Source organism: Pelobates fuscus, chromosome 3 (genome assembly GCF_036172605.1).
Source record: "Pelobates fuscus isolate aPelFus1 chromosome 3, aPelFus1.pri, whole genome shotgun sequence".
NCBI lineage: Eukaryota > Metazoa > Chordata > Amphibia > Anura > Pelobatidae > Pelobates > Pelobates fuscus.
In genome coordinates, this window is record NC_086319.1 from 346,584,292 (window position 1) to 346,612,190 (window position 27,899).

Consider the following 27,899-nt stretch of genomic DNA (forward strand, 5'->3'; position numbering starts at 1 on the left):
ATTACTTTACTGAGAGGGTAGTGGACGCATGAAATATCCTTCCAGCTGAAGTGGAAAGGTTAACACAGTGAGGTAGTTTAAGCATGCATGGGATAGGCATAAGGCTATCCTAGATATAAGAGACCAATGCAAATATTAAAAAATAATTGGGCAGACTAGAAAAGCCGAATGACTCTTATCTGATGTCACATTCTATGTTTCTATGACATCCTGTGGCCCTGGAAAAACTGCAGGGTGGAAAGGATTGATGTCATTAAAGTGTTTATAGTGTCTTGAGTCCTCTGGCACTGTTCTTCCATTCAATGTTCAAACAGCTTTTAGTGGTTTGATTCTAAACCACAGTTCCGAGAGCAACCCATCCCCTCAGCAGCCCATCCCCTCTATGCTACATGGGGTAATGAGGAAGCAGTCATGGTTTTCTGAGAATATCAGCAGGCCACTTGCTGCCTATCACAGCACCGATTCATTATGAATTGATATGGCTAGAGGGAAGAGTATAATCCAGCCGAGGCTACACTTTGGGTGGCCAAGGACCTTATTTGGTGCTACTCTAGGATGTGGTTTAACACAGACAGGAGGGACAGCACCAGAGAATTCCAACTCTAATAAAAACATTGAGATGAAATGGTTATAGTACCTACAGTGTTCTTTAAGAGTGAGATTATGGACTGACTAGTGCTGGTTAGCATTTAAAAATCGAGAATATTGAGAAAAAAATACATCTAACATTCTAATTGTAATCTTAACTACATATTGCACCAAACATATGTGGGTGTCTTCCGTTTCCCTTTACTGCCATTAAAAGATGAGCGTTTTTTTTTTCTTCATTCTATTCCTCTTTACAGTTCCTGTCCTATAACGTTTAGATGAACCGAACTGTGCATTTCCTTTCTCTTGACCTATATGTTCATTAACAATTCATCTAGAACAGTCTGTAATTGTTATACTCTACAACTCTATTTCAAGGACAGTCTTTATTCTGTGGTTATGTTAACACATGTTTAATTCATGTTTAAGACTGAAACCTTCTCTTTGCACTACGTCACATACGAGGACGTCATTAAATGTTTTTCATTTTTTGCAGAAAGAGAATACATTTTATATTGCTACACATTTTGTCCATTGGGAGTTCGTAACAATGCCATTTCTAAAAACACCACCTGTTTCTATTAAAACAATTGCATTTTAATGATTTTATCATTCATTATAATTAGTTAAGGTATTTAATTAACGCAAAGACAATTTGCCATATGTAAGGACACCTGCCAATAATTTCCTGGGAACAATTTCACTCATGAACTATATAGTGTAAAACAGTGGCTTAATACGGGCATCTGTTGTTAATTTCAGGCAAATTCAGGACCATTAAACACATGTATAGCTTCGGTTCTCAGACTTTCACTGCTTGTTACATTTTAATGGGAAAACATACAGTCAAGGGTGTAACTCGACAATGGGGGTTAAACAGCAGACATATTTTTCAGAGACCCCTCAGAACCTCCTACAGACTCTACAGAGGTATAAAAGTGAAAGAGTCCTGCTGTCGATTCCAGGTGGCCTATTTGAGGAGCCACTGACCTGTGACATCCAGTGGCAAAGATTCATTCTCCTTGCTCTCTCTCTTAAAGCACACACTTTTTTAAATAACAGAGAGAGGCACCAGGACGTGATTTCACAAAAACATTTCCGCAGTACTCTGTGCGATGGGAGGAAGCGCAGAAGACAGTATTGTGTAGTTGTGTGGCACATATGTCATGGCCACGATCTAGGCCACAATGAATAAATACAGTTTATGTGGGTAAAAATACACAAAAATTAATCCTGCGCTCAAACTTCCACTACTCTTGGGTGGCATCAACGACCATAGTACACATCAGCCCCAATACATACGGTAAAAAAACAAAGAAAAAACGTTACCTGCGCTCTTCCCAAATCCCTATGTATATTTAAACAAATGGAGGTTATTTAGTTGCTCTAATGGCCATGAGAGGGAATGCCCACCTGCCACGTCAAGGCAGACCTCTTAGGTGGACCCTACACTAACCAATCACTTTGTTTCCTTGAGCTTCTGGCAAAGATATCTCTAATGAGACAGAGAGGGTGGCATTTGTTCCAATAAGTTCTTCTTCACACTTCACTAAGTCTTGGATAGTGTTTGGGTGGAACAGCAATACTGGCTATAATCTTTGAGCTATATTTTCTTGGGCTATAATCACAAGGGGAAAAGGGGACATTGGCAGCAACAGCCAAGCTACTTGCCTTTAGGCTGCCACACCTAGAATTTAACTTTCACAATGTAGAAAGTTTTTTTACCCCTTAAGGACTTTTTGAGATGCAACACTTCTTTCCCACCATTGTCCTGCTCCACAGAACGACAAAGTTTGGAGGTATGTATATATTTATTTATTTTTAGAGGATAAATAGGGCTTTCTTTTGATCCCCTTTATGTATACATAACACAAAATTAATTATAAATTAAATATATTAAAAGTTGAAAAAACATATTTATTTATTTTTCTCGGTTTTACATTTAATAATTTCAAACACAGCAAGTGCAACTAAAGAAAACTAACTTAAAATAGATTTACTAACCAGTCCTGATCGTTATAATGCCCAATATATCTAGGATTTAAATAAATTTTTATAATTAATAATAGAAACAGTGCAAGTAGTGAATTACTATTTTAAAGCCAAAACTTTGCTAAATTTGACATGCTGAGATTACAACTTTAGTAGAATTCACAGAAACCAAAACCACTACACAAATTTATATATTCATAAAAAGTACATCCCACAGGCTATATCACAATTCAGCATTTTGACACTTTTCATTTAACCATTTTATCAAAACTTCGGTCAAATCTGCTGGGTTTCTATGTTTTACTTTTTATACGTTTTAGTTTGGGGACATTCCTATCCCTAATCCAACACATATTCCTACCCTTTATCCCACCCATAATCCAACCCCTAGTCTGGCCTCTAATATAACCCCTTATATCACCACCTAATCCTACTTCAGATGGATTCCTTCTGCCATTAGTACTGACATCAGAAGAGTACAGAGCTGTGTGAGCTGGGAAATCCCGTATCTAATTGCGGCCAAAGTGGACAGAAGAGACCGTCAGGTATCTAATAATACCTGTGGCTTCCTTGGACCAGCATGTATTTAACCTTTCTGGTACTTTTAACACATGGGGATCTATACCTGCATTGGGTGTAAAGTGCAGCACTGCATGTTGGCATGTGGCCCATAAGTCTTTAAACAAGGTAAGTAATGACATTGTATCAAAAGCAAAGCCTTAGACTGTATAACACTGCAGTACACCAAACCTAGTTCGAAGTTCAACAATATTTGAGATGTTTTGATCATACAAACCTATAAAGGTTACTCCATAACCACTACAGTCTGTGGTAAATTAATTTCAAATCCCCGGCACCTTTCCCCAGTAAAAGACCAAGCCATTTTGCTATGGTTTGCCTCTTACTGTGCCCGTTGGCCAAAGAACCTCCTTCAATGCCAGCTGCAGAAGCCAGATTCCGATCCTGCCAGTCATTTATTGTCTTTTAGTGCTTTCACAAAATGAATAAATAATCTGTGCGTAGAATATGCATAGATCTAACATGAGCCTTCTTCCAATCCAGGCTGGCTAATGGTGCCGCTGGAGACGGAGTTACACCACAGGCAGCAACTTAAAATATGTGTAACGTTTCAGAATGAATATGTATGCATGAACATACAGGGTCCTTGCCCTATAAACACTTTAAAATACTGAAGTGTTCATTGTGCTTTGAGTAACCTTACAAATAATATTGTTCCACTACAGCAAGTGCAGAGGCGGGCTACAAAATGAATAAAAGGGATGGAGCATTTTAGTTATGAAGAAAGGTTAATAAATTTAAATATTTTTAGTTTGGAAAAACGGTGCCTTAGAGGGGAAATGATAACATTATACAAATATATCCAGGGTCAATACAAACCATTGTCTGGAAATCTATTCACAAACAGGACTACACTAAAGTCCTTAGTTAGACTGGAAGAAAGGAGATTTAGTCTAAGGCAAAGGAATTTTTTTTTTTTTTACAGTAAGAATAATAAGGATGTGGAATTATCTGCCTGAAGAATTGGTTTAATCAAAATCTATGCATATGTTTAAACAGCGCTTGGATAAACACTTGGATAAAAACATAATATTCAGGGATTTCTTTTTGAATTAGTGGGGTAACAGCTTCTTGATCGAAGGAGATATCTAATTGCTATTCCGAGGTCACAAAGGATTTTTTTTCTCTAGTTTGTTCCAAAATCGGAAGCGCTTCAAACTCGTTTTGTTGCCTTCACATAGATGTGAGAAAGGTTGAACTTTATGGACGCATGTCTCTGTTCAGCCATGTAACTATGTAACTATGCAAACCCTGTATTATTTCAGATTATGGCAAAAATTCATAAAGTCTCCCACTCACATTGAGAACCCATCAATACATTATTACACCCCTGGTAATGTATGCATTTCAAAATCTGTAATAACTGGGTTTGTACAGAGAGGTGTACATTTTCCTCTGTTACATATAAATGTTATTGATAATTACAACTTTTAAGGAACCATAAGAGCAATATTTCTGGATTAAATTTGTAATGTAAAAACATTTAAAACTTGACAGATTTTCTTGTGCAAGCATATAGGTGTGATTTAGTCAGCATAATAATCAGCACACCCATAGCTCAACACAATGATAAATGTCACAGATCACAATACTAATGGGCTTTCATATGCAACATTGAACCTAGAATAGCATAATATTTAAATGAAAGAAATTGTCCTATAAATGATTAACATTCAAGACCTCATATAGTACCAGCATAAAGAAGTTGAGTGTTTCACGTCAAGTTGCAATACTCTTTGCCATTAATAGTAGATTTTTAGGTTCTAGATGCTGGGTGACAGAAATCTACTCTTCTCTCCTCTTGTATTCAATAGCAAATCATGAAAATGAGCACAGTGGCTTTAAAGATGCTGTTGTAGCGTTGGAAGTGGCGCAATCACCATGGTAACCAAATGGAATATTCCCAGTGTCTGCCTGTATTTAGTACTTTTTCCTCTTAATAGTTTTTAAATATCCAATAGTGCTATTACTGCAACACCAACTGGGAATTGTGTAACTCATTTAGTCTAGATCTGCCACCAGTGACCTACCACATCCATACACAGAAAATAATAGGAGCCAATACGTGACGACTGTCTTTCAGTGGCAGCAATCGGCATTTCCCTGACACTACGTGTGAAATGCTGCAGTCGAAAAAAATCTGCTCTTCACTAACAGTAGTAACAGGCACGATAACGAGTTGAGTTGCTGCTAAAAGCAGCAACAAGCTTGTAAACAAGCCTAAAGTTTGGAGGTTGCCAATATCTCAGAGATTTTTAAAAAGAGCCACTGATGGATCCTATTGCGCATTTTTAAACTCATCCAGAAGTATATCCCTAATGGTATTATTAACAATGCATGTGGAAGACATTAATTATGCAAACAAAAACAATGCTAGTAAATTAGGAAGAAGCATCATTTATTTATTTTAAACACAGATGTGTATATGTATAATAGTGATGGCTAGATGACTGGGTCTAAAACATCAAGCCTTGTGGGATGTTCCTGGTATTCCGTGGTTAGTACTTACCAAAATGGGTGCAAAGAAGGACAACCGGTGAAACAGCGTCAGGGTCATGGTCAACCAAGGCTCATTGATGCATGTGGGGAGCGAAGGTTAGCCTCTCTGGTCTGATCACACTTTAGCTCAATTTGCTGAAAAATTTAATGCTGGCCATGATAGAAATGTATCAGAAAACACAGTGCATCCTAGTTGGCTGTGTATGCAGCTGAGTAGTTGCAGACAGGTTTCCTGACCCCTGTACACTGCTGAAAGCACCCTCAATGGGTATGTTATCGTAAGAACTGGACCATGGAGCAATGGAAGAAGAATGCATGGTCTGATAAATCCCATTTTCTTTTCGATCAGATGGATGGCCAGGTACATGTGCATTGTTTTGTGGGGAAGAGATGCACTATGGGTAGAAAGCAGGCCGACAGAGGCAGTATTCTATTATGGACAATGTTCTGTTGGGACACCTTGGGTCATGGCATTTGTGTGGATGTTACTTTGACATGTACCACCTACCAACAGATTGTATCAGACCATATACATCCCTTCATGGCAATGGTGTTCCCTGATGACAGTGGGAACATGTGGGAACAGTGGGAACATGATTGCCATTGACAAAGGCTTCATATATATTTATAATAAAGCTACCTACTGAAGAAACCACCAGATGTGCTTTGATCTACATTGTTCTATTAAACCGTTTCACCAGTTGTCCTTCCTTGCAACAATTTTGGTAGATAATAACCACTGCATACCAGGAACACCCCAAACGACATTTGGAGATGCTCTGACCTATTCACCCAGCCATTACTATTTGGCCCTTGACAAAGTCACTCAGACCTTCTTCATTGCCCATTTTTCCTGCTTCCAACACATTAAATTCAAGAACTGAAAGTTCCCTTGCTTCCTAATATTTCCCACCTATTGACAGTCATTCACTTCAGCTGTTAGTGGTTTTAATTATGTAGCTGATAAGTGTATAAGCAATAGTAGCTATGGTATTTGGGATTTTTCTTTAATGAATGAACTTGGTCAGGCTGGAATATGAGTGTATATTTAATGATAACTGGATTTAGGAAAAAGACTAAGCATCCATCGCTTACCCATACTTGCTAATTGTATAGAAGAGACTTCTTTTCCTGCAATATATTGCTAGCTCCAGCAATAATCGAGTAGCACTGAACCAACACTGCTATACTTTTCTTTGAGAGACGGATCTTTTGGCCTTTAACTTTTAGACTAATCTTTATCCTATAAGTTCATTTGTTGAGGCTCCAGCAGGTCCTCTTGGACTATAAGCTCTCTTAGCACTGTTTAGTTTACCAGTGCTATATGTTTTGTTATAACTGCAATTGTTACCTTGTCCCTTTTGAAATGCTGTTATATTTATCTTTAACTTTTTCAGTGCAATGAAAATTTAAGATTTTATTATATTCATATAACATAATTCATGCAGAAGATAACTATTTTAAGATTCATTATATTGTGTATCTTATAAAAGAGGTAATTTTTAGACTAACAGCAAAAGAGCCAGTAATAGATGCAAGAGTGTCTAAAATGTAAAATTAACTACAATCTACACATGATTTTTTTTTTAGAGGAAATATAAGATAGAACCTGAAATAATGGGAAATAAGAGTTTGTTACGAAAAAAACAACTATTAAGTTGTTATTACTTCAAAATATCTAAATGGCTAACACTTGAAGACAAAATTGGTAACGACTCCAGGGTCAAGTGACTGAGCAAACAATTTCCTAGGAATTTAAAAATCACTTTATGTCATTGTTGAACACATGCATTTAGCAGAACACAGTAAAAAGAACACAAATTATTTTTGTACGTAATGCCAAAACAAAAATTGTGCCGAATCCTAGCCTTTTTGTCTCCATTGTTCTACAGATTGTGCTGAGACACCTGACCTGTTATCAAATTATTTCTGTATAATTTTAAAATGCATTGTGCTTCCTTGTCAAAATGAAAGTGACCTGTTTGCAAAACTAAGAGGAGAAAAGCTTATTTTTATTTGACAGGTATAAATCGAAGCTGCACAGACACATAATTGGAGAACTAAGTCGTACATTTTTCCTAACTCTTCAGTTTTGCACGACAGGAGTAAACTCACCGCAGTCGGATGGTTAGTGACGCTAAGTATTATCCTAAAAACATGAAGGGTCTGCAGCCACAATGATAAGTGTTTTATACCTTGTGTCAAATGTACTTTACATTTACATTATTATTAAAATTACAGCAGATTCCATTTAGCTGGTTCTTAAATTCTGAAGCAATACCCAGAACTGGTACCTCATGTTATTTTCCGCAGAGAACTGGAAGCACTGTGTCTGAGCTAAGCTCGGCTCTGCAGGGCTTAACTCATGGGCTGAGAGCAATCAGCTGATGCTCTCAGGTAATGAGCTTGCCCTACAATGATCTAGCTCAAGAAACCTAATGGGAACTCCTGAGCAGGAGCTTCAGGCTCTCTACTAGAGGTGTTGAGTTTACCCAATGGACGTCATGTAAGAAGTCAAACTATTCTAAAATGGATTAACTACTTACAATGGGGGACACCAGAGCACTTCTAACACCAGAACCACTCCAATAAACTTTAATAACTTTAGTATTTGGTTACATATGATTTTTGAAGAAGAGGTTACTGAACTGATTTTAGAGTTGAATAATGTGGTGCTAAAAACACGTTACGTAACCTGTTAACCCCTTAAGGACCAAACTTCGGGAATAAAAGGGAATCATGACATGTCACACATGTCATATGTCCTTAAGGGGTTAAAGAAAGGTTATGAGCTTTATATATAGACTTTCCTAAATGAGCATTGGTAAAACCAAATAAACATTGCCTAAACATGTTTTACTCGTACATCATATAATCTGTACTTAAAACATACCTGTGTGTCAGCATTTAAAACTTTGATCCTCTGCGTTGATATGAAAAGATCAACTTCTGTTAGTGTCTGCGAGTCGCCTTCAGAATTCTAGAACATTAGAATTAAAAGTAAAATGAGTTGTTGGTTGTCTGAATTTTTGTAACACCAATGCACATGAAATGAATCACAACTGAAAAATGAAAGCAATGGTTAATAACATGTATTAACTCATGTGTATGGGCAGACAGACAGATAAGGAAGTATACAATCAAGAAACCAAACTTATGTGTTTATATAGAAACTTTTATTTAGACATTAAGATAAATGGAAACCTATTTTGTTGCGTCCTCGGACACATCAAACTTAGATTTTAAGATATCTTGCTTTTTATATTTCAAATGCTTTAAAATATTATAAAAGAGAATAAAAAAACTGTTCTTTACAATTTGACCCTTAATTATGATATATTACCGAGATTTTACCATTACGTCTGCATTTCACATGTGCCTTTCTAGTTCCTTAATAGCTGGGAGTTTAGCTAACATGGGTCAATCCCTTTTTAAGTTTGTATTATTCATTTGAAGCCAATTGTTAATTATTAATTTGAAGCCAACCCTATTTATGTGAAATGTAAAAACGTTATCTTTGCAGATACATATGTCTAGTAACTCGAGGTTTTTGTAATAGTACTCAAGAACTTTCATCATTAATGAGTTTATTTACTAAACACAGAATTATAGTGAATTGAAAAACAAAACACAAACTTTAGGCTAAAATAGATAATGCTGTAGCTATAGCCAAGGTAGAGAATATTAGTAGGGAGAAGTAGCACCTTGATATGTCCTCTGATGGTTTATAAAACAAAAAGAATAGGACAATGGACGGTGATATAGTGTAGTATGTTGCTGGAAAGGAGTGTGGAACAAATACTAAAACCACACAAATATTTTTTTCGATTTTACCAGCTGTTTCTATTCCACCTGGTTAAAGGCTATTCCTAAAAGTCAATCAGACTAAAAAGAAATGGCACTAATTCAAAAACGTTTAAAGATCTAACAAATACTCTAACTGGTACATTTTACAGAAATAAATATGTTGCCAATAGGATTGAACATTTTATTAAAAATATTCAAGATTTAAATAGAGGTGATCAAATAAAACATAAAAAATCTAAGGAAATGGAAATTAAGCGTCTTATTGTGTTAGACTTTAACCACGAAAGCATCAAAATAAAAAAATAAAAAAATAAACACTGGAATATATTAAAAGAAAATACCATTCTAAAAAGCATTATTACAATAAAAACAAAAACAAACATAGTTAGAGGGGCTCCAAACTTAAAAACCTTTCTAACATGAAGAAGAAAACCAGCTCTAGTAAAAGATTCCTCAACAAATCATGCATAGCTTGTAAAAATTCAGATAAATCAAATGCAACAATATACAACTTCAAATCTAGTCATACCCAAAAACAATACAAGATAATCAGTTTCATTACGTGGAATTCAAACAAACTCATAGATCTTTGAAATGCCCATGTGGTTCACAATAGGTAGGGATGACAACTAGAAACCTGAACTTAAGAAGAGCAGAACATTGTAGAACTATTTTGTAAAACGTTTTTTTAAATCATACAATCATACAGTATCAAAAAATATTTTGATCCACAATAAGGACCCGAATTTTCTAATATTTTGTGCAATTAATATGGTCACCACTCTCCCCCATTGAGTGGGGTAATATGGTCAAAATGTTAGACAAAAAAAATGAAAAGGGTGATTGATTAAATACTCTTTTCCCCATGATTTGAATGCTGAGTTTGATCTTTTTATTTTTTTTATTCTCCTCAATGTTATTTTCTATGTCTCATTTTTATTAATTTGTTAATTTTTAATTAATTTTGATGTACTATTTATATTGTTTGTATTAATTGTTTTCATTATTTGTCTGGACTTTAATCTTAATGGATTATATATGTTACAATTATTTTATTGTTATGATGTTTTTATTTCTATGTATTTCTATTTACTAAATAATGTATTCTAGTATGGTCACTATTCGCTATTATTTTCTGGCGACATAGCGTCTTTTTAAAAATACTGGTTCTAAATTATAAATTTTTACCTTATTTGTTAGCCTTATGCTATTATTCTATTAATTTAGTTTTAATTATCCCTATCAGAGCCATCATTTTTTTTAATTACTTGCACTTTCAGCTCCTTTATTGTTTAGTTCATCATATACTTTAATGCCCTTATTTTATCACTTTTTGAGCTCTATTTACTCAGGTCACGGGAGTCATGTGACTCACCCTTATAGCATTTGGACATCATTTTGGAAGCAACATTTTTCTCACCATTTAACCCTAATTACCATAGTTGTTTTCATTATGTGTACAGGATTCACTCACTTTTTCTTTCCATATTTAATTTTCTAATTTTTGTGCAATATTTACAAACCCTGAGCGGATCATGTGACTCACGATTATGGCCTCCGGACACCATATTTGTGGAGACATCTCCTTCCCCTCTTGTTGCCCCTCATTGCTATACTTGGAGAACTCATTCCTATCCATTTATATTTATAGTCTTCACTTGTTAAGTTCTTCTTTTGGCATCCAGGGATCTGATTCGCAGAATCACGTGACCCACGAACCGGCACTATTTTTGATTTGCCTTCCAAATCAAATTCATAACATGTTTAGTTTTAACACTCATTTTAAATAAGGTATTATTCTTATAAATTCCACATATATCTAATATTCCACATAACTTGTTTGTAAAGTTGTTTTTATATCTGAATTCATCGGCAGTTATGTGACCATGACATCATGTCACTGTAAAATGTTCATCTTTAATATCTTCTATATTAGGAGTAAGAGTCCCGGCTGCTGTAACACTTTGAAAAAGCCCTAAGCTGTGATGAAACATTTTAGTGTTACTATTATACTCTGTTTTTATAACTTTTATTATTTTATTATATTTAAATGAAGATAGATATCTTTCTTAAGATCCCTAGATCATCCTGTTTTATTCCCAATACCTTCTGGGCTCTATTTTACGCCATGGGGAATGTACCACCAAAGCTTTATGGATTGAGCAAAACCTCACTTCCTTATATATATATATATATATATATATATATATATATATATATATATATATATATATATATATATATATATATACATATATATATATATATATATATACATATATATATATATATATATATATATATATATATACAAAATACAGAATCCAGCGCACTCGCTTATGCACTAAACTATGATTTCATCCCTCGACCCATTCACTAAACTATGATTTCATCCCTCGACCCATCCACCCTTTCTAACTACCGTCCCATATCCCTGCTCCCTTTTTCCTCAAAGCTTCTGGAAAGACTTGTCTTTACCTGTGTGTCTCACTTCCTCAATTCCAACTCTCTCCTTGACCCCCTTCAATCTGGCTTCCGCCCTCTCCACTCTACAGAGACTGCCCTTATCAAAGTCACTAACTACCTAATCGCAGCTAAATCCAAAGGCCACTACTCCATACTAATTCTTCTTGACCTCTCAGCGGCCTTTGACACCGTTGATCATGCTCTCCTTCTTCAAACTCTTCAATCGCTTGGTCTCTGTGACTCTGTCCTCTCGTGGTTTTCCTCTTATCTCTCCCAACGCTCATTCAGTGTCTCCTTTTCTAATGATACCTCCTCCCCTCGCCCTGTCTCGGTTGGAGTCCCCCAAGGCTCCGTCCTTGGTCCCCTTCTATTTTCTCTTTATACTGCCTCTCTTGGCAAACTTATTACCTCTTTTGGATTCCACTACCACCTGTACGCTGATGACACCCAGCTATATCTCTCCTCCCCGGACCTCTCCCCTGCTGTCCTGCAACGTGTCACTGCTTGCCTTTCTTCCATCTCTGACTGGATGTCCTCCCGCTTTCTGAAACTCAATCTCTCAAAAACTGAGCTCCTTGTCTTTCCTCCTCCTAATACTGATCCTCCTCTTTCGCTCTCCCTTCAAGTTTGTGGTACCAACATCAGTCCATCCTTGCAAGCGCGCTGTCTTGGCGTCATACTTGACTCTGGTCTCACCTTTGAGCTCACATCCAGCATGTTGCCAAATCCTGTAGATTCCATCTTAAAAACATAGCCCGCATCCGCCCCTTTCTTGCACCAGATACTACCAAGGAGCTTGTCCATGCTCTAGTAATTTCCTGCATGGATTACTGTAACCCTCTCCTGATTGGTCTTCCCAAAAGCAGTACTGCACCCCTACAGTCCGTAATGAACGCTGCTGCTAGACTGATTTTCCTCTCTAGTCGTTTCTCTCACACCTCACCCTTCTGCCAGTCCTTACATTGGCTTCCTGTATGCTATAGGAGTCAATTCAAGGTACTAACTCACACCTATAAAGCACTGAACAACTCTAGCCCCTCTTATATCTCCTCACAGATCCATAGGTATGTCCCTTCTCGGTCTCTCCGCTCTGCCCGGGACCACCTCCTGTCCGTTGTCCGCACTCGTACGGCCAACTCGCGCTTGCAGGACTTCTCCCGGGCAGCTCCCTTCCTATGGAATAGCCTGCCTACCGCCATCAGACTCTCCCCTAGTTTTGCATCTTTTAAGAAGTGCCTTAAAACCCATTTCTTTAGGAAAGCTTATGGCCTCCAAGACTAACCAATACCTCACAAACCTGTCTCTTGCCCTCTCCTAAAGGGCAGTCCACCTTATTTGATTGCAAATTCCTGTCCTAATGTGTTTTACACCCCACCTCCTATAGAATGTAAGCTCGATCGAGCAGGGTCCTGTTCAACCTATTGTTCCTGTAAGTTTATTTGTAATTGTCCTATTTATAGTTAAATCCCCTCTCATCATATTGTAAAGCGCTACGGAATCTGTTGGCGCTAAATAAATTGCAATAATAATAATAATAATAATAATCAAATCTTAGAGATTGTAGTAGTTTTATTTAAAAACACCTCACCTAGGCAAAAAATTATGGGGGTTTGGTTACATTATATGATCATATATTGCATAAGCCTGCCACACCGTCAATGTACCCCATTGTTGGCAGGTCCTATCCTAGCAGCCTAATGCTTGCTCTTATGAGATTAATCCACTTACTTGGGAAATACATCCTTTTTGGGACTCTCTACAAGTCAAGGCTAAATAGGGCCCTGGAATGAGGCACCTGTGACAGGGAGGGGTGCAAAACCAAGGAGTTGGCCAGGACTATCAAATATATCACAAAGAAGGCACTGAACCACCGATACATCCTGGAGTGGGAATTAAACCAGTTCACACTGTCTAAAGAAGCTATAAAGAAAGCTCCATCACAAATTAGTGCATTTCCATTCACCTATTTTACTGGCACATACTATCTGGATTTACAAAATTATATGGTGTATATTTCTGTTTTTATTTTAAACGTTGGATTACCCACCTGGATCAAGAGACACATTTCATTTACTTAAGCATGGATTGCACCGCTCAAGCGTACTGTATCTTGTAAGAGCATCTCTATTTCTTCCGTCGTCCATTACATCAACATACTACACTATATTACCCCCCATTATTTTCATTTTATTTACCATCTAAAGATATATCAAGGCGCTACTCCCACCTACCTTCCTGTGTGTGCTTTTTACAAGGTAGAGAATATGTTTAAATTAGCTGATGTTGCCTAAATTTGGGATTTTGGTTTCCACCACAATATAGTGTTCAGTGAATGTGTCAGTTTTACTCACACATAATTATTGTAATTAATTATATGAACTGAAGTCATTCTGCAAATAAAATGACAGTTAATGCATCTTTATTCTGAACAATTTACAAATAAAACACTGAAACGGACACAAAAACTGAATGCAAAACTATTTTAAAAAAGTGTATGAACATTAGGGACACATTTCAAAGTGGCTTTATATAAGTCACCACAATAATTTCCTTTCTCAAATGAAAATATATATACACCACCAACAGAACCCTCTGTAGCTGAGAGTACATTGTGTTAATAAAATGTGCAATATGCTGACTGAGGTTAGGAACATGGAGCAACTTAGAGCCCAGCTACATGACTCTCCACAATGATACTACAGCATTTTGCCATCATGGATACAATACAGTCTACTTCGCTTGGGTGCAGGTTGTGGTCCCCTTGGTGGAATTTCTCCCCCTTCCCTTTTTTCTTTTTTCTTCTCTTTGAGTTGAGTATTTTAGATGTGTCCATTTTCACAAGTACTATAGTACTCTATGAATCATACTTTCTTTATTTCATATATCTCTAACTAGTTTGTTGCTAATTTTTTTACTGTGCAATCAGTAAATATTATCCTTTTTGTTGTAATGGATTGAACTTTGATATTGTTTGCAAAGTAATTTTACACTGAATTGTGCATCAGTGGAACTCAGTCAATACTCAAAACTTTGATCCACTCTGTAATTGGAAATCCAAAATGTATTGGAAAACTCTATGGCAAATAATTTAAAGGAACACTTGAAGCACCATAAATATAGCATAATATAGGTTATTTGTCGTCAACCTGGTCCCTACCTTCAGGATTCCAGGTGGGCTGTAAGGATTTCCTCAATTTCAGAGATTAGGTGGGCGAGAGAGCGGGTGCGAGCCGGCGGTACCCCTGCGACCGGGTACTGCCATCACCATTTGCGGCCCCGGCCCTCACGGGAAACCACCGGGGCCGCCGTCCAAGTGGTCCATCGGGTGGCCCATGCTGTCAGGGCCACCCAATGGATGTGGATTGTAAGGGGGCCCGGTCAGCGCTGGGCGCTTTAACTGCGCAACCGGACCCCCTGTGATTACATCACACAGAGCTGGGAGGAAGTGACCGCACGTCACTCCTCCCAGCTAACACACAGACCGCACGGGAGGAAGCAGAGGGAGTCAGAGTGGGAACTCTGACTCCCATCCACCTGAGCCACCACTTGACCCCAGGGAAACCCTCCTGCACCTAAAAGGTAGGAAACAGGAGGGTGACTAAAATATTTTGTGTGTGTTTGTATGTATGTCTTGTGTGTGTATGTGTCTTTGTATGTATGTCTTGTATGTATGTGTCTTTATGTATGTGTGTGTATGTGTCTTTGTATGTATGTGTGTCTTATGTATGTGTGTGTCTTTGTATGTATGTCTTGTGTGTGTGTATGTGTGTATGTATGTGTTGTGTGTATGTGTGTCTTGTGTCTGTCTGTCTGTATGTGTGTGTCTTTGTATGTATGTCTTATGTGTGTGTATGTGTGCATGTCTGTGTGTGTGTCTGTATGTGTGCCTGTCTGTTTGTATGTATGTGTCTTTGTATGTGTGTATGTGTGTCTTGTGTTTGTATGTGTGTCTTGTGTGTGTGTCTGTATGTATGTGTGCCTGTCTGTTATAGTGGGCTATAGTAAGTAATAGTAAGTGGGCTACCTAGCTCAGCCTTCCTACTGGGCATTGCTATAAGTAAGGTTAAAAAATAGAAAAAAGGAAAAAAAAGTGGGGAGGGGAATTGAGGAGGGAGAGGAGGTGAGCTGATGCACAGATGAGAAATCATATTATGCGCAAACAGAGAAGTCATCTGAATATCACCGAAAGAGGAGACCTTTGTTTGTTCCTTATATAAATTGAGCCAGATATCAAATATTTAGTCTCGCAGCATCAACCTCAAGGATCTCATTAATCACTAGTAAAGGTAATTTCAATTTACTTTATTGTTTTCTCATTAAACTTTATAAAGTTAAAAACATTATAAACATGCATTAAGTAGAAATAAAAAGATAAATGTACGTACATTTATTTTTTTTAAAACACCCTCCTTTCTAAAAAATATTCTGCACTTGCGCGAAAACTGGTGGGCGGTAATGAAATTTTTCCATCAAGAAAGATGCATTAGTGGGCGGTAGGTAGAAAAAGGTTGATTACAACTGGTATAGGTTATGGTGCTAGGAGTGCCTGGTACCTCCCTGTGTAAGTAGTCAAACCATTTGCAAACATTTTACAACTTACCTGGGGTCCACCGGCTGCCTGTAACCTCCTCTATTGAGAGCTGGAAGCTTAGTGCAGGGCTTATCTTATTGGTTGAGACTAGCTGATGGCAGAGCTTAGCTCAGGAGAGCTAACACAAGCTCTGTACAGGAGCTTCTGACTCTCAATGGAGGAAGTAACCAAAACCCAGAGGACCAGAGGTAAATTGTCAAAGCATTAGCAAATGGTTTTGGGGGTGGGGCACTAGGGTACACGTGACACTATAATCACTACAGCACACTGCACTGGTTATAATGCTTTAAGAGGCAAAACACATGATATCTGAGTACTAAAATGTAGGTTGAAAGCACGTAAATTTTTTTAAATACTGCCAATAAATGCTTTTATATAATACTATACTATAATTGTATATTAGATCCAATGTACAGAGAGACGGAGATATTATTTTAACTTGTTCGCTACTGGGAGGGAGGAGGGCCCCCTCTATAAATCTATAAAGTCCTAAAATAAAATAGTCCAAAAGTCAAGTACTGCTAACCGTAATAACTGCAGGGTGAAAGTAAATATGAGTTTCCAAGATATTTTTTTTTTTCGTTATAAAATGTATTCATGCTTCAGGCAAAGAAAAGGAAAAAAAAAGTCAATTTCTACTAGCCAGCATAACATTATCAAGATGAAAGATCTGAATTGACACATTTTATATAATTATTATGTTATCCTATGAAATATACCAAAAGGCTTAACAACGAATGTTTTCTACTAAATTAGAACTTATTAGAATAAAGAAACCTCTGTACGTACTATAGGAAATGAAGTCATGTACAGACGCTCCTCACTTTATGACCTGCTGTGACAAAGACCACTCGGAGATACGACAGGCATACGAAATTCGCATTCGCGACACTCGCCAAGGTGAATTTCGTCAGGTGGAAATTTGCATTACTTTCTGTGTAAAGTACACAGAAAAACTACAGTACTGTACTAAATACTGGGATCCATTTGAACCATGTAAAACTGTACTGTAAAGCTGTTCCTCACATCTTTGTCACAAATGCAAATTTTGCCATCTTCAGAGGGATACCAGTATTTAGTACAGTGCTGAAGTTGCTCTGCTTTGAACAGAAACAAATGTGAATTTCAACCTGTCGAAATTCACCTCAGCGAATTTATAACCCTTTCAAAGGGCGGTCCTTGCTTATCGACCAATTCCCTTAACGACAGAGTTTTAGGAATGGAACACAGTCATTATGTGAGGAGCACTTGTATTCCTGGTATACATTAATCATTTGGGATCCCCAACTATGTGCAATGAGAACAAGGATTGTTCCCCTTATATTTTCCTTCTTTCCATCAACCTACTGAGAGTTTGATGACCTAAGCACGTGTGGTATGTGGTGCAGTGCTTCTATTATAGGAATCCATTGAATATCAGTGATTGGCTGAGATATATCAGACACTTCCTGGTTAAAGAGAAAACAAATAAAGGAGAAAGAGGAGTCAGGAAGACCACTACTTAAAAACAAAACTTTTTTTAATGAATCATTTTTCTAATTACCGTACCCATAACGCACAAAAATAATGTGGTAAAATCTAGAGTGAGCGTCCCTTTATTAATGTAGCAGAGAGCACACACGGGTTTAATGCAATAAAAGGGATAAACAATATAAATGTAACCCTTCAAAACGTTAGACTTTTGAGAAGAGTGTAATTTTGAAATGGGTGCCTGGCAGATATTTTAGGTATAAATAGACAATTCTGAAACTCAATTTTTCTTACACAATAAATAACTGCTTCATGTTTCTAAAATGACAACGTAATTGTGCATTGCAAACACAGCAATCCATACAGAATGCTGCATGACATGGGTGGCATTATAATTATCATAAACCGCAGTGTTCTGACTTGCATTTAATGTTCTGCCTGCAATATAGGAGGATGTCACAAAGTTCATGAAAGCTGCTATTGTACATTAACTGCATTGTACTAAAATTGTCTGTACTGTGAGAACATGTTAGGTATTCCTGAGACAAGGAAACATTGCTGAATATTATTGTATTAGTTTTCTAAAAGGTAAACAGAGCAAATAGATAGGACATGCGCACACACATATAACCTCTGACCCTTCAGTATTAGGACCAGTGCACTGGGCATCTCTTAGTCCATTTATTATTGGGCTTTAGCTCAGCCTGTGCCTCCATCGTAATACACAATGGGGTACAGGAAGAAGAGGACAATATGCTCAGTCTTCGGGTTACCGATGAGGTCTTTAATATCCCCTTAAAATTGACATCCCCCAGTTTTAAAGAAGTCTCTAATTTGACCCTATTTAAAGTATAAGTTGCCAGGCCATCTCATTTGCAAGTAGTTTGACAGATATAATATATCTTTAGAACAATTATCAGTTTTCTGGAAATGATAACATAATGCTCATTGACATATGCTTTTAGGTGGTCTTGAATAATGGTTTTGGATGTGAAGCCTATGGTTGCAAGTGACAGTAATATCACACTCAGTAAGCATGATTGCATTCATAGAAAACTAAAATTAAACACCTAGAATTTTTCATAATAAGAAGTAAAGGAACACTCTAAACACCATAACAGCTAAAGCCCGTTGTAGTTGTTTTTGTACCGGGAGTGCCCTGTTGCCCCTTTGCCAACTGGTAAAGAACTAAACTTCTTATAGATGTGGACTGTAGTTACTAAACAAAGGATCGTTTACTCTGCTTTCAGGAAATCTATTTTTTACAAAGGGATGTCATGATTATGGCCAAGGCCTGCACAGGCAGCTGCCTTATGGAGCTCTGTAATCTCTTCATGTGCTAAAGGCCACAGGGATACGTGACATCGTATCCCAGCGGCCGAGCACTGTGGAGACAGATGGGAAGATTCTACAGTGCAGCAACACCTGGTGGGAACATTTTTAAACAATGACAATAAACAGTAAATGTGTTTGTTAGAGCCAGTGTGTGTGTATGTGTAAGAGCCAGTGTGTGTGTGTTATGGTGTGTGTGTGTGTATGTGTGTGTGTAAGAACCAGTGTGCTTGTGTGTGTGTGTGTGTGTTTGTGTGTGCATTTGATGTCATCACAGCGGACCCGGTTGCGCTGTTAAAGCGCCACAGCGCTGACCAGACCACCTGGAAATTAATTGCCATTAGGTGGCCCACCCGATAGGCTCCTTTAATGGGGGCCCGGCAGTTATACCGCACAGGCCAGGGTCGCGTTACTTAGCAAGTGGGCACCGTGGTCGCAGGAGTCCGCAGGGTGGCCGGGCCCCCTGGAGTGACGGGTCTGGTCACAGCTGCGACCCCTGCAACCGTGGTAGTTCCGCCACTGTGTGTGTGTGTATTAGCCACTGAGTGAGTGAGTGAGTGAGTGACACAAGGGGATTAAGATACCACAAAATTGGCACAAATTGTCACAAGGGCGTGAAAAGAATGACAAACGGGGAATACAATATGCAAAAAGGGAAAAGAGAGAAAAATGTGGCAAGATCTACAAAAGGGGCAAAAGGATGGGTAAGAGCGGCAAAACAGACAGGTGAAGACAAATTTTTTGGGGCGGCAAAATGCATCTGAGTCTGTGTAGGCAATAATCCTTGCAATGGCCCTGATTATGGTTATAGATGACTATAAAACCACATTCTTAAAATATGATTCCCTTGTGAAAACTAATAAAAATCTACCTGTATATCAACGTCAAGTCCTGTGCTCCGATGTGTTTAAAGCCTTTCCCTCTCCAAGGAATATTTACATGCATTTTATTTTTAGAAGATACAGTACGTATGCTAATGTAATTACAATATAAAGGATCACATACCCTGCTTATGGGAATGCTGATGTTCCAGAGAGGTTTGTCAAGAGAGGATTAGGAAAAGCAGTGATGATATTGTATTGTATATGCTATTTGATCCGTTCATTTTAATAAGCTATTGTTTTATCCATTTTTAATTGTAAACAGCTTGAAACAGGCATAGAAAATTCAAAACCAGATGTTCCTTTTATCTTTCAACAGATCCAACTGATCATATATTAAAACTGGGAAAACTTGTGACAAGCATGTAGCATAGACATTCTTTTATTGCAAATCAGTACTATATGTTTGTATAAAGCTAATGTTTAGTGCCTCATTTGAGTCTCACCTTAAATGAATAGACTGCTGTTAAAATAATGATAAGCAGTTAGAACAAATGGTTGGGTGGAATGTCAGTGACACACATCAAAATTACAAAGTAATCAGCCCAATTTACTTCTGTTAGCAATTTTCATGTGATGTGTGCTCTGTGTGCTTTTTAAATTGATTGCATCAGTATCATGTTTATTGCTTTGTATTAATGTTAATTAGGGATGTGCATGGGCAAAGAATTCAGTTTAGACTTCCGAAATTCGGCACTTCCGAAATTCGGCACTTCGGCACTTCAGCAATTCGGACATTCGGAAGCATCCGAATGTCCGAATTGCCGAAATTTGTGCAAATTTAAATTGTCTAATGTTAATAAGAACACTGATCACTTATAATACTCAAAATGTAGTTTTATTTTTATCAGCAAATTGTGCATGCAATGTCTGTGCTTTTAAAGGATACTCCACTGCCCAAATAAATGTAAAAATCACTCTTTAGTTGATATACGCCCCAATGAAAACATGCATGCAATTAATTATTCTTTTTTTCCATTGAGGGTAAATCTAAAACAGTTTGCAAAAGCTGCAAATCTTTTGGTCCCAGCCTTTGCCAGCCCTCCCCTTCAATCCCAGCTCAGAATTTCTGTTGTTGTCCAATCACAGACTTCCCAATGCAGCTCAATGACAAGTGTTTGCAAGGCAGGTGCTCTGGGCAATTGCTGCCTCTTTAGATTCGCTGTTGGGAAGTAACAGGACCATTGGTCTGATTGACAGCCAAGGATATGTAACAAGCTTAATTTATAAAAGTGTCAATTTCTATTAAAATCTGCACTTTTGGTAAAATTTTAAAAATGAGGACACACTTTTCACACATTAAGCACTTCAGCTAGCTAAAGTGATTTAGATGTTTGTAGTGTTCCTTAAACCATGGGAAATCTGCTAGTTTGTGGAATTGGCGCTCATGTAGAGGTTTATACTCATAATATCCATGTGTGGATTTTGCTCTTCACAATAACACAGCACGCAGCTCAGCTACACTAGTGTCAGTGTGGCACTAAACCCTCCCTTATGTGTATTCCCAACGCCTAATGCCATCTTAGCTGTTTAGGTTCTCCAGCACCTTGTCCACGGGAAGAAAAGTAAGTACACTTTTACTTACCTTTTCTCCCTTACAACAACCGTCTCTGCGCTGTAGTCCCACCTCCATGTATAAGCCTTGGTAGGCTAGTGTGCATTCATGGCAAAACTCTGTGCCAGTCAGAGGGTTTATTGGATGAAACACCTGTAGTGCCTGTCAGAGTTAAATCATGCAATGCAATTTCAGGGTTAAGCAGACAGGGACAGGCACATGGCACCCAGACCACTTTAGCTCAATTAAGTGGTCTGGGTGCCATGGCTCTGTAGTTTTAACCCTGCAATGTAAAACATTGATATTCTGCACAGCCACTAGAGGTGCTTTCTTTGAATTGGCACTGCACTGCTGCATTTTGTAAGGCCAAGGAGGCAACCAGCTGCAGAGACAGCAGCATGGCGTGGGATAAAGGGTAAGTAAAAATAATCTTTAACTTTTGTAGAGTGGGGTTGGTAACCAAACTGTTGACTAGGTCACTATAGCGTTATGAATACACATTTGTATTCCTATCACTGCAATATTCCTTTAATGGAACAGCCTGAATTTGCATGAACTGTTTTGGAGAGATAATATTTTGAGTACATTAATAGACAGTCTAAATGCACATGGAATGTCTAACAAGCTGGTTCTGTTGTGTGTATTAATGGCTCTGCTTGAATATTCTAACTAAAAGGTAATCTGTCTAGAGAGAAATAGAGAGCATTAAAAAAACTTCCATCAAATTTTAAATTATGAACAGACATTGCTTTTCCATTGCAATAAATTGTCACACAATGCATTGCCATTAAGTGCAAATACTCGTCTATACCGGAGGAAGTAATTTTACAGCACTACAGCTCAGATACTACTACCAGCCCTGTCAGTCTAAGATAGAACGTCTGACTGTGGATGATTAAAGCTGTAATCCAACAACAGTAGGATCACCACAAAGTGCCCACTTTTTTCCCAGGCTCATTGCAGGATATATATATAGCTTAACAATTTTTCTCTTCCCTTGTCCTACATACACTGTATAATAGAGATACGTTTGATACAGAGGCCAAATGTTTGATAAACCTATACAATGTCGGGAGATTGTAACGAAGTTTTGGATACAAAAAAGCTAAATGTCAAGAAGTGTACCATAGAATGTGACGGCAGATAAGAACCATTCAGCCCACCTAGCCTCCCCACTTTTCTAAATACTCTCATTAGTCCCTGGCCTTTTCTTATATCTAGGATAACCTAGATGAGGCATTCACAACCTGCGTCCCCTCCACCCCCAGATGTTTTGAGCTACAAGTCCCATGATCCCTGCCTATCAGCCATGAGTCCCTGACTTTCTGTTTCATTGAAAAAACATGGGAGTTGGCTATCTGTTTCATTGAATGAATCATGTGCGTATGCTATCTGTTTTATTCAAAGAATCATGGCGTTGTAATTCAAAAACATCTAGGGGCCGCAGGGTGTTCAGGCCTGGCATTGATATATGGGATGTGGTGTGTTTAGGGAATGGAGCGATACGACACTTACAATTCAAAGTTGAGTAGTGATACAGGGGTTAAAGCGTCATCACTGCATAGAACACACAGGTTTGATTAAGGGTACATGAAAAACAAACTCAACTTTGAATTTTCTGAGTCATATCATTTACAAATGCATGGGCACAGGGGATGTGGTGTGTGTTTAGAAAATGGAGCGATATAACACCTAAAATTCAAAGTTGAGTTGTGATAAGGGGTTAAAGCGACATGGCTGCATATAACACACAGGTTTTATTTAGGGTAAGGAAAACAAAATTCAACTTTGAATTACATTTGTCATATAATTTACAAATGTTTTAGTTTTGAGAAAGAGAGGATCTCTTGAAATCATGTCATTCCAAATTTCTAATAGTCCAATAAGAAAAGGTTTTGCAAGATACTAATTTAATCTCTTATCTTACACACACAGACACAAACACACACCACACACATCAAACATGCACACACACACAAAACATGTATATAAATATATTTACACAACGTTACTCTCAGAAGGAGAACTGTGGGTTAGGAATATGATATTATACTAAAACTTAAAGGAATTAATGACAAAGAAGCAGGTGGTGTTTTGAATAGTTATTACTTTGGAACCGAATGGTCCATATTTTGTAAAATCTATCTACTTCCTGATGTGCAATGTAATTTGCCTGATCCATTTGTACTTCTTTATCAATTTGGTTGATCGGTTGCTCCCTGGAGTGTGAACATCTCTATCTCTGTAGTTTTGTGATGACCAATTTTACAAAGTAGGAGATATCGTATTTGAACTGCACAAGCTGGGCAATTGACAAAGCTAAGCACCTGCTGTGTGGTTTTACCAATGGTAAATTTAGTGCTATATTACTGCAAATCACCATAGCAGGACTTGAGCAGGGCAAGCCCATGATAGCAGCCCTGCTATGGGTTAATTAATAATTATATACTCTTTGCCTAGAAGCAGATTCATGCTTTTATTGGCCCACAAGGTTCAAACCCTTATTATGGACTGACACCACCTGTAACAGTGCAATGCTGGAATTATTTGCAGCAATTAAATAACACAGTGGGGATCAGGAATGGAACAAACTAACCAGTGTAATGTGTGTACAGTCTGTAGGAAGCCGGATGAAATCTGGTGACGTATTTATAGTTTATATCTTATTGTGCACTTAAAAGCAAATTATAGAAAAGGAAGCATCTGATATAATGAGGAAACACTGCACATGGGACACATGGCTATAAAAAACTGTCCATGTACAGAGGCAAAGCGGATACGTTCAGGGCCAGACTGGGATAAATATATATATATATATATATATATGTTTGGATGTATTGTATGTGTGAGGGACGCAGTGTGTTGGGTGTGCTGTGTGTATGTGTGAAGGGTGCAGCATGTGTGTGAGGGGTGCAGTGTGTGTGTGTGAGGGGTGCAGTGTGTGTGTAAGAGGGGTGCTGTGTGTGTAAAGGTGTTCTTATCTGCCATCACATTCTACGTTTCTAATTGTCTTTGTCTGTTAACTCACTGAGGGTTAAATATTATATATGTGTGTGTGTGTGTGTGTGTGTGTGTGATGGTGTGCTATGTGTGAGAGTGTGCTGTGTGTGTGAGGGTGCTGGGTGCTGTGTGTCTGAGGGTGCTGTGTGTGTGAGGGTGGTGTGTGTGTGCTGTGTATGTGTGTGTATGTGTGTTTGTGTGTGCTGTTAGTGTGAGTGTGCTGCGTGTGTGTTTGTGTGCTGTGTATGTGTGTGCTGTTAGTGTGAGTGTGCTGTGTGTGTGTGTGTGTGTGTGTGAGAGAGAGGGTGCTGTGTGTTTGTGAGGGTGCTGTTAGTGTGAGTATGTTGTGTGTGTTTGTGAGGGTGCTGTTAGTGTGAGTATGCTGTGTGTGTTTGTGAGGGTGCTGTTAGTGTGAGTATGCTGTGTGTGTTTGTGAGGGTGCTGTTAGTGTGAGTGTGCTGTGTGTGTTTGTGAGGGTGCTGTTAGTGTGAGTGTGCTGTGTATGTGAGGATGCTGTGTGTGTGTGTGTGTGTGTGTGTGTGTGTGTGTGTGTGTGTGTGTGTGTGTGCTGTGTGCGGATGCTGTGTGTTTGTAATCGTGCTGTTAGTGTGAGTGTACTGTGTGCGTGAATATGTTTATTTAAATTTTTAATTATTTATAAAACAAAAAAACTAAAACATGATATCCCCTCTCCCTTCTTACCTTTAACCTGAGAGGAGCATGAAAGACTTGCTTGCTTTATATTATAACCCCTGGTAACAGTGACATAATTTCAACTCTTAATTCACAAAAGTAAAAATGGATCCATACCGAAGGTGGAAAAAACAAGCAGCTGTGTACAGAGCCATACATGATTAAGGCCATTGCACCGAAACATTGTATTTTGTTGTGTTCAATGCCTAAACAAATTGCCCTTTGTATCCTACCTGTTGATTTTGCTTTATATTATACCTATTGAGAGGTTGTTGGCCTCTACCACAGAGTTCCAGGAGGTTCATTGGTTCCTATACTTCTTTCCCAGGAGTGCCACACCACTTCAACTTCTGAGTGGCATAATTTCAACTCTTACGGGGTAATTCAAAAAAGTTAAAATGTCTCCATATCAAATGGGGGAAAACCATCCAGCTGCCTTCAGAGGCATTCCAACTACAAAATACTGGCATTGTTCATGCAATGTCCGGATTTTGCCATTCAGGCCCCGATATCAGCCTGATCAAAGTAACTAAAGGAGGCAGTCCCCACCCATAGCCAGTGAGTGGGAATATTTAATAAAATCAATGGGTGGACGCACGTATGTAATATCTATTAAGATATTAAATGGGAGGACCTAATGTCTTCCTCGCGGCTGCCACGCATTGGTGGTGGGTGCCCTAGTTATAATATTCAGTGGAGAGGATCTAGTGTAATTATGTAATTAATTAAACGATGAAGTAGACATCTGCAAATAGATATCTGAATTGCCTTTAAATAGTCTGTAACCATTGTAGCTGGAGTTTGTTTTCTTCAATAAAACATCTACCATTTATCTGATGAAGGACAGCTGCAGATAAGCTGGTTGTGAAGACGGATAAGTAACTGTTTTATTATGTTTAGTGTGTTTATTACTGCAGCGGATCCCAGACTTTTTGGACTAAGTCACACTCCAATAAGAGGAAAGTATCCAATGCACGCTAACAGTTTTTTGTATTTTTACCTTAATCAGCAGTTGCAGCCTTTCAAGAGAGATACGCATACTTCTGGGAATCCCAATTATAATGCTGACACATATTAAAAGCACATTTTATGGACTGAATTCAACCTATTACAGTTCTGATGTCAGTGTGTCCATGGCACACTTTGAGGTGGCTTGAGGCATTCTGGTTGTTACTGTATAGACGTCAGCCATGGCTTTTCACTGCTAAGGAAATTATGGACAAAAAGTGGCTCTGTCTTTACCTTTCTCCTATTGTTTCCTCTTCGCTGCCTCTTTCGGAATGATCTTTTCCTCATTCCTGATCTTTTTCTGTTTAAATAAAAATAAGGCAAAGTAGGGACTATGTATTTTTGCTAGACTTGACAATCTTGACAAAGGAAGAGGAGTTGGTCAAGTTTTTTGTCAATTGCCAAGCATAGGAAAAATAAAAAAAATGGAGTGCCTTGTTTGCCTTATGTTTTACAGAGAACTTGATCAGAATGGAAGAAAAGAAGAACAGATTCTGAAAGAGGAAGAGAAAATGAAACAATAGGAGAAAGGTAAGTTAGAGACGACAGAGCCACTTTAAATATAGAGCGTCACTTACCTTCTCCTTTATTCATTCTCACCGCATGCCTATGGTGAGAGTGATTAGGAGGGATTATATTTATGGATCCCTTCTAATTAATAGGGGGTCCTTTGATCCATTTTATTTCATTGTATTTATTTATTTAATTACTAACAACTTCCCTACTGGCTGTTTGCATGGTGAGGCAGCGGAAAAATATAGTACAGACATGTAATTTAACCTACAAAGCAGGTGAATTAATTTAGCATTTTGCCTCCTACTGGAACAGATTGTAGTCTGTAATTTAAATGTCTCAATCCTATGCTTTACATGGCTTGTATATTATTTATCAGCTGCAGAGCTGGCTCTTGGTAGGTCTACTGCACCCGGCCCTGCTCTTTAACTGGCCCTACGACAAACATTGGTGGGGAGATTAAAGAGACCAAAAGAGAGAGCTGTAACACACTTAGCTATACTTCCCATTCATTTATTTTGCCTTAAATTTCACTTGCAATTCCTGCAAATTCTCACTCTAATGCATACACCTCAGTGGGTTGTGGCAAGATGAGACTCAACAAGAATCAACAAGTAAGGTTTAGAATGAAATGATGCTTAATAAAATCAAAAGCAAGAATTCAGCCCAACTCCAATCAAATCAGCTCTTTACTGGTGAAAGATAATCGCATTTCAACCTCGAAATGATGCTCAACAGTGCTAGCAATTTTAACAACCTGGATATTTTAGTTTTTTTTTTGCAAATTGGTTATCAGATCATGGATTTTTATACAAGTGGTGTGGAATAAATGGCGCTGAATAATAGGTATAAACAATAGATTCTAGCTGCTGAAAACACTCTGTGGGTACTCCTCAAATGCCCACCATACAAAGATAATCACCAA

General features: G+C 38.0%; 1 protein-coding gene across 5 annotated transcripts in view; it reads right to left on the reverse strand.

Annotated features, from left to right (window-relative positions):
• APBA2 (amyloid beta precursor protein binding family A member 2) overlaps positions 1–27,899 on the reverse strand; it is a 431,382-nt gene that overhangs the window by 82,776 nt on the left and 320,707 nt on the right. For all 5 annotated transcript variants that reach the window (XM_063449151.1, XM_063449150.1, XM_063449148.1 and 2 more), the window contains one exon: positions 8,552–8,638. In XM_063449151.1, coding sequence (XP_063305221.1) covers positions 8,552–8,638 — 87 coding nt within the window. The remainder of the gene's footprint in view (positions 1–8,551; positions 8,639–27,899) is intronic.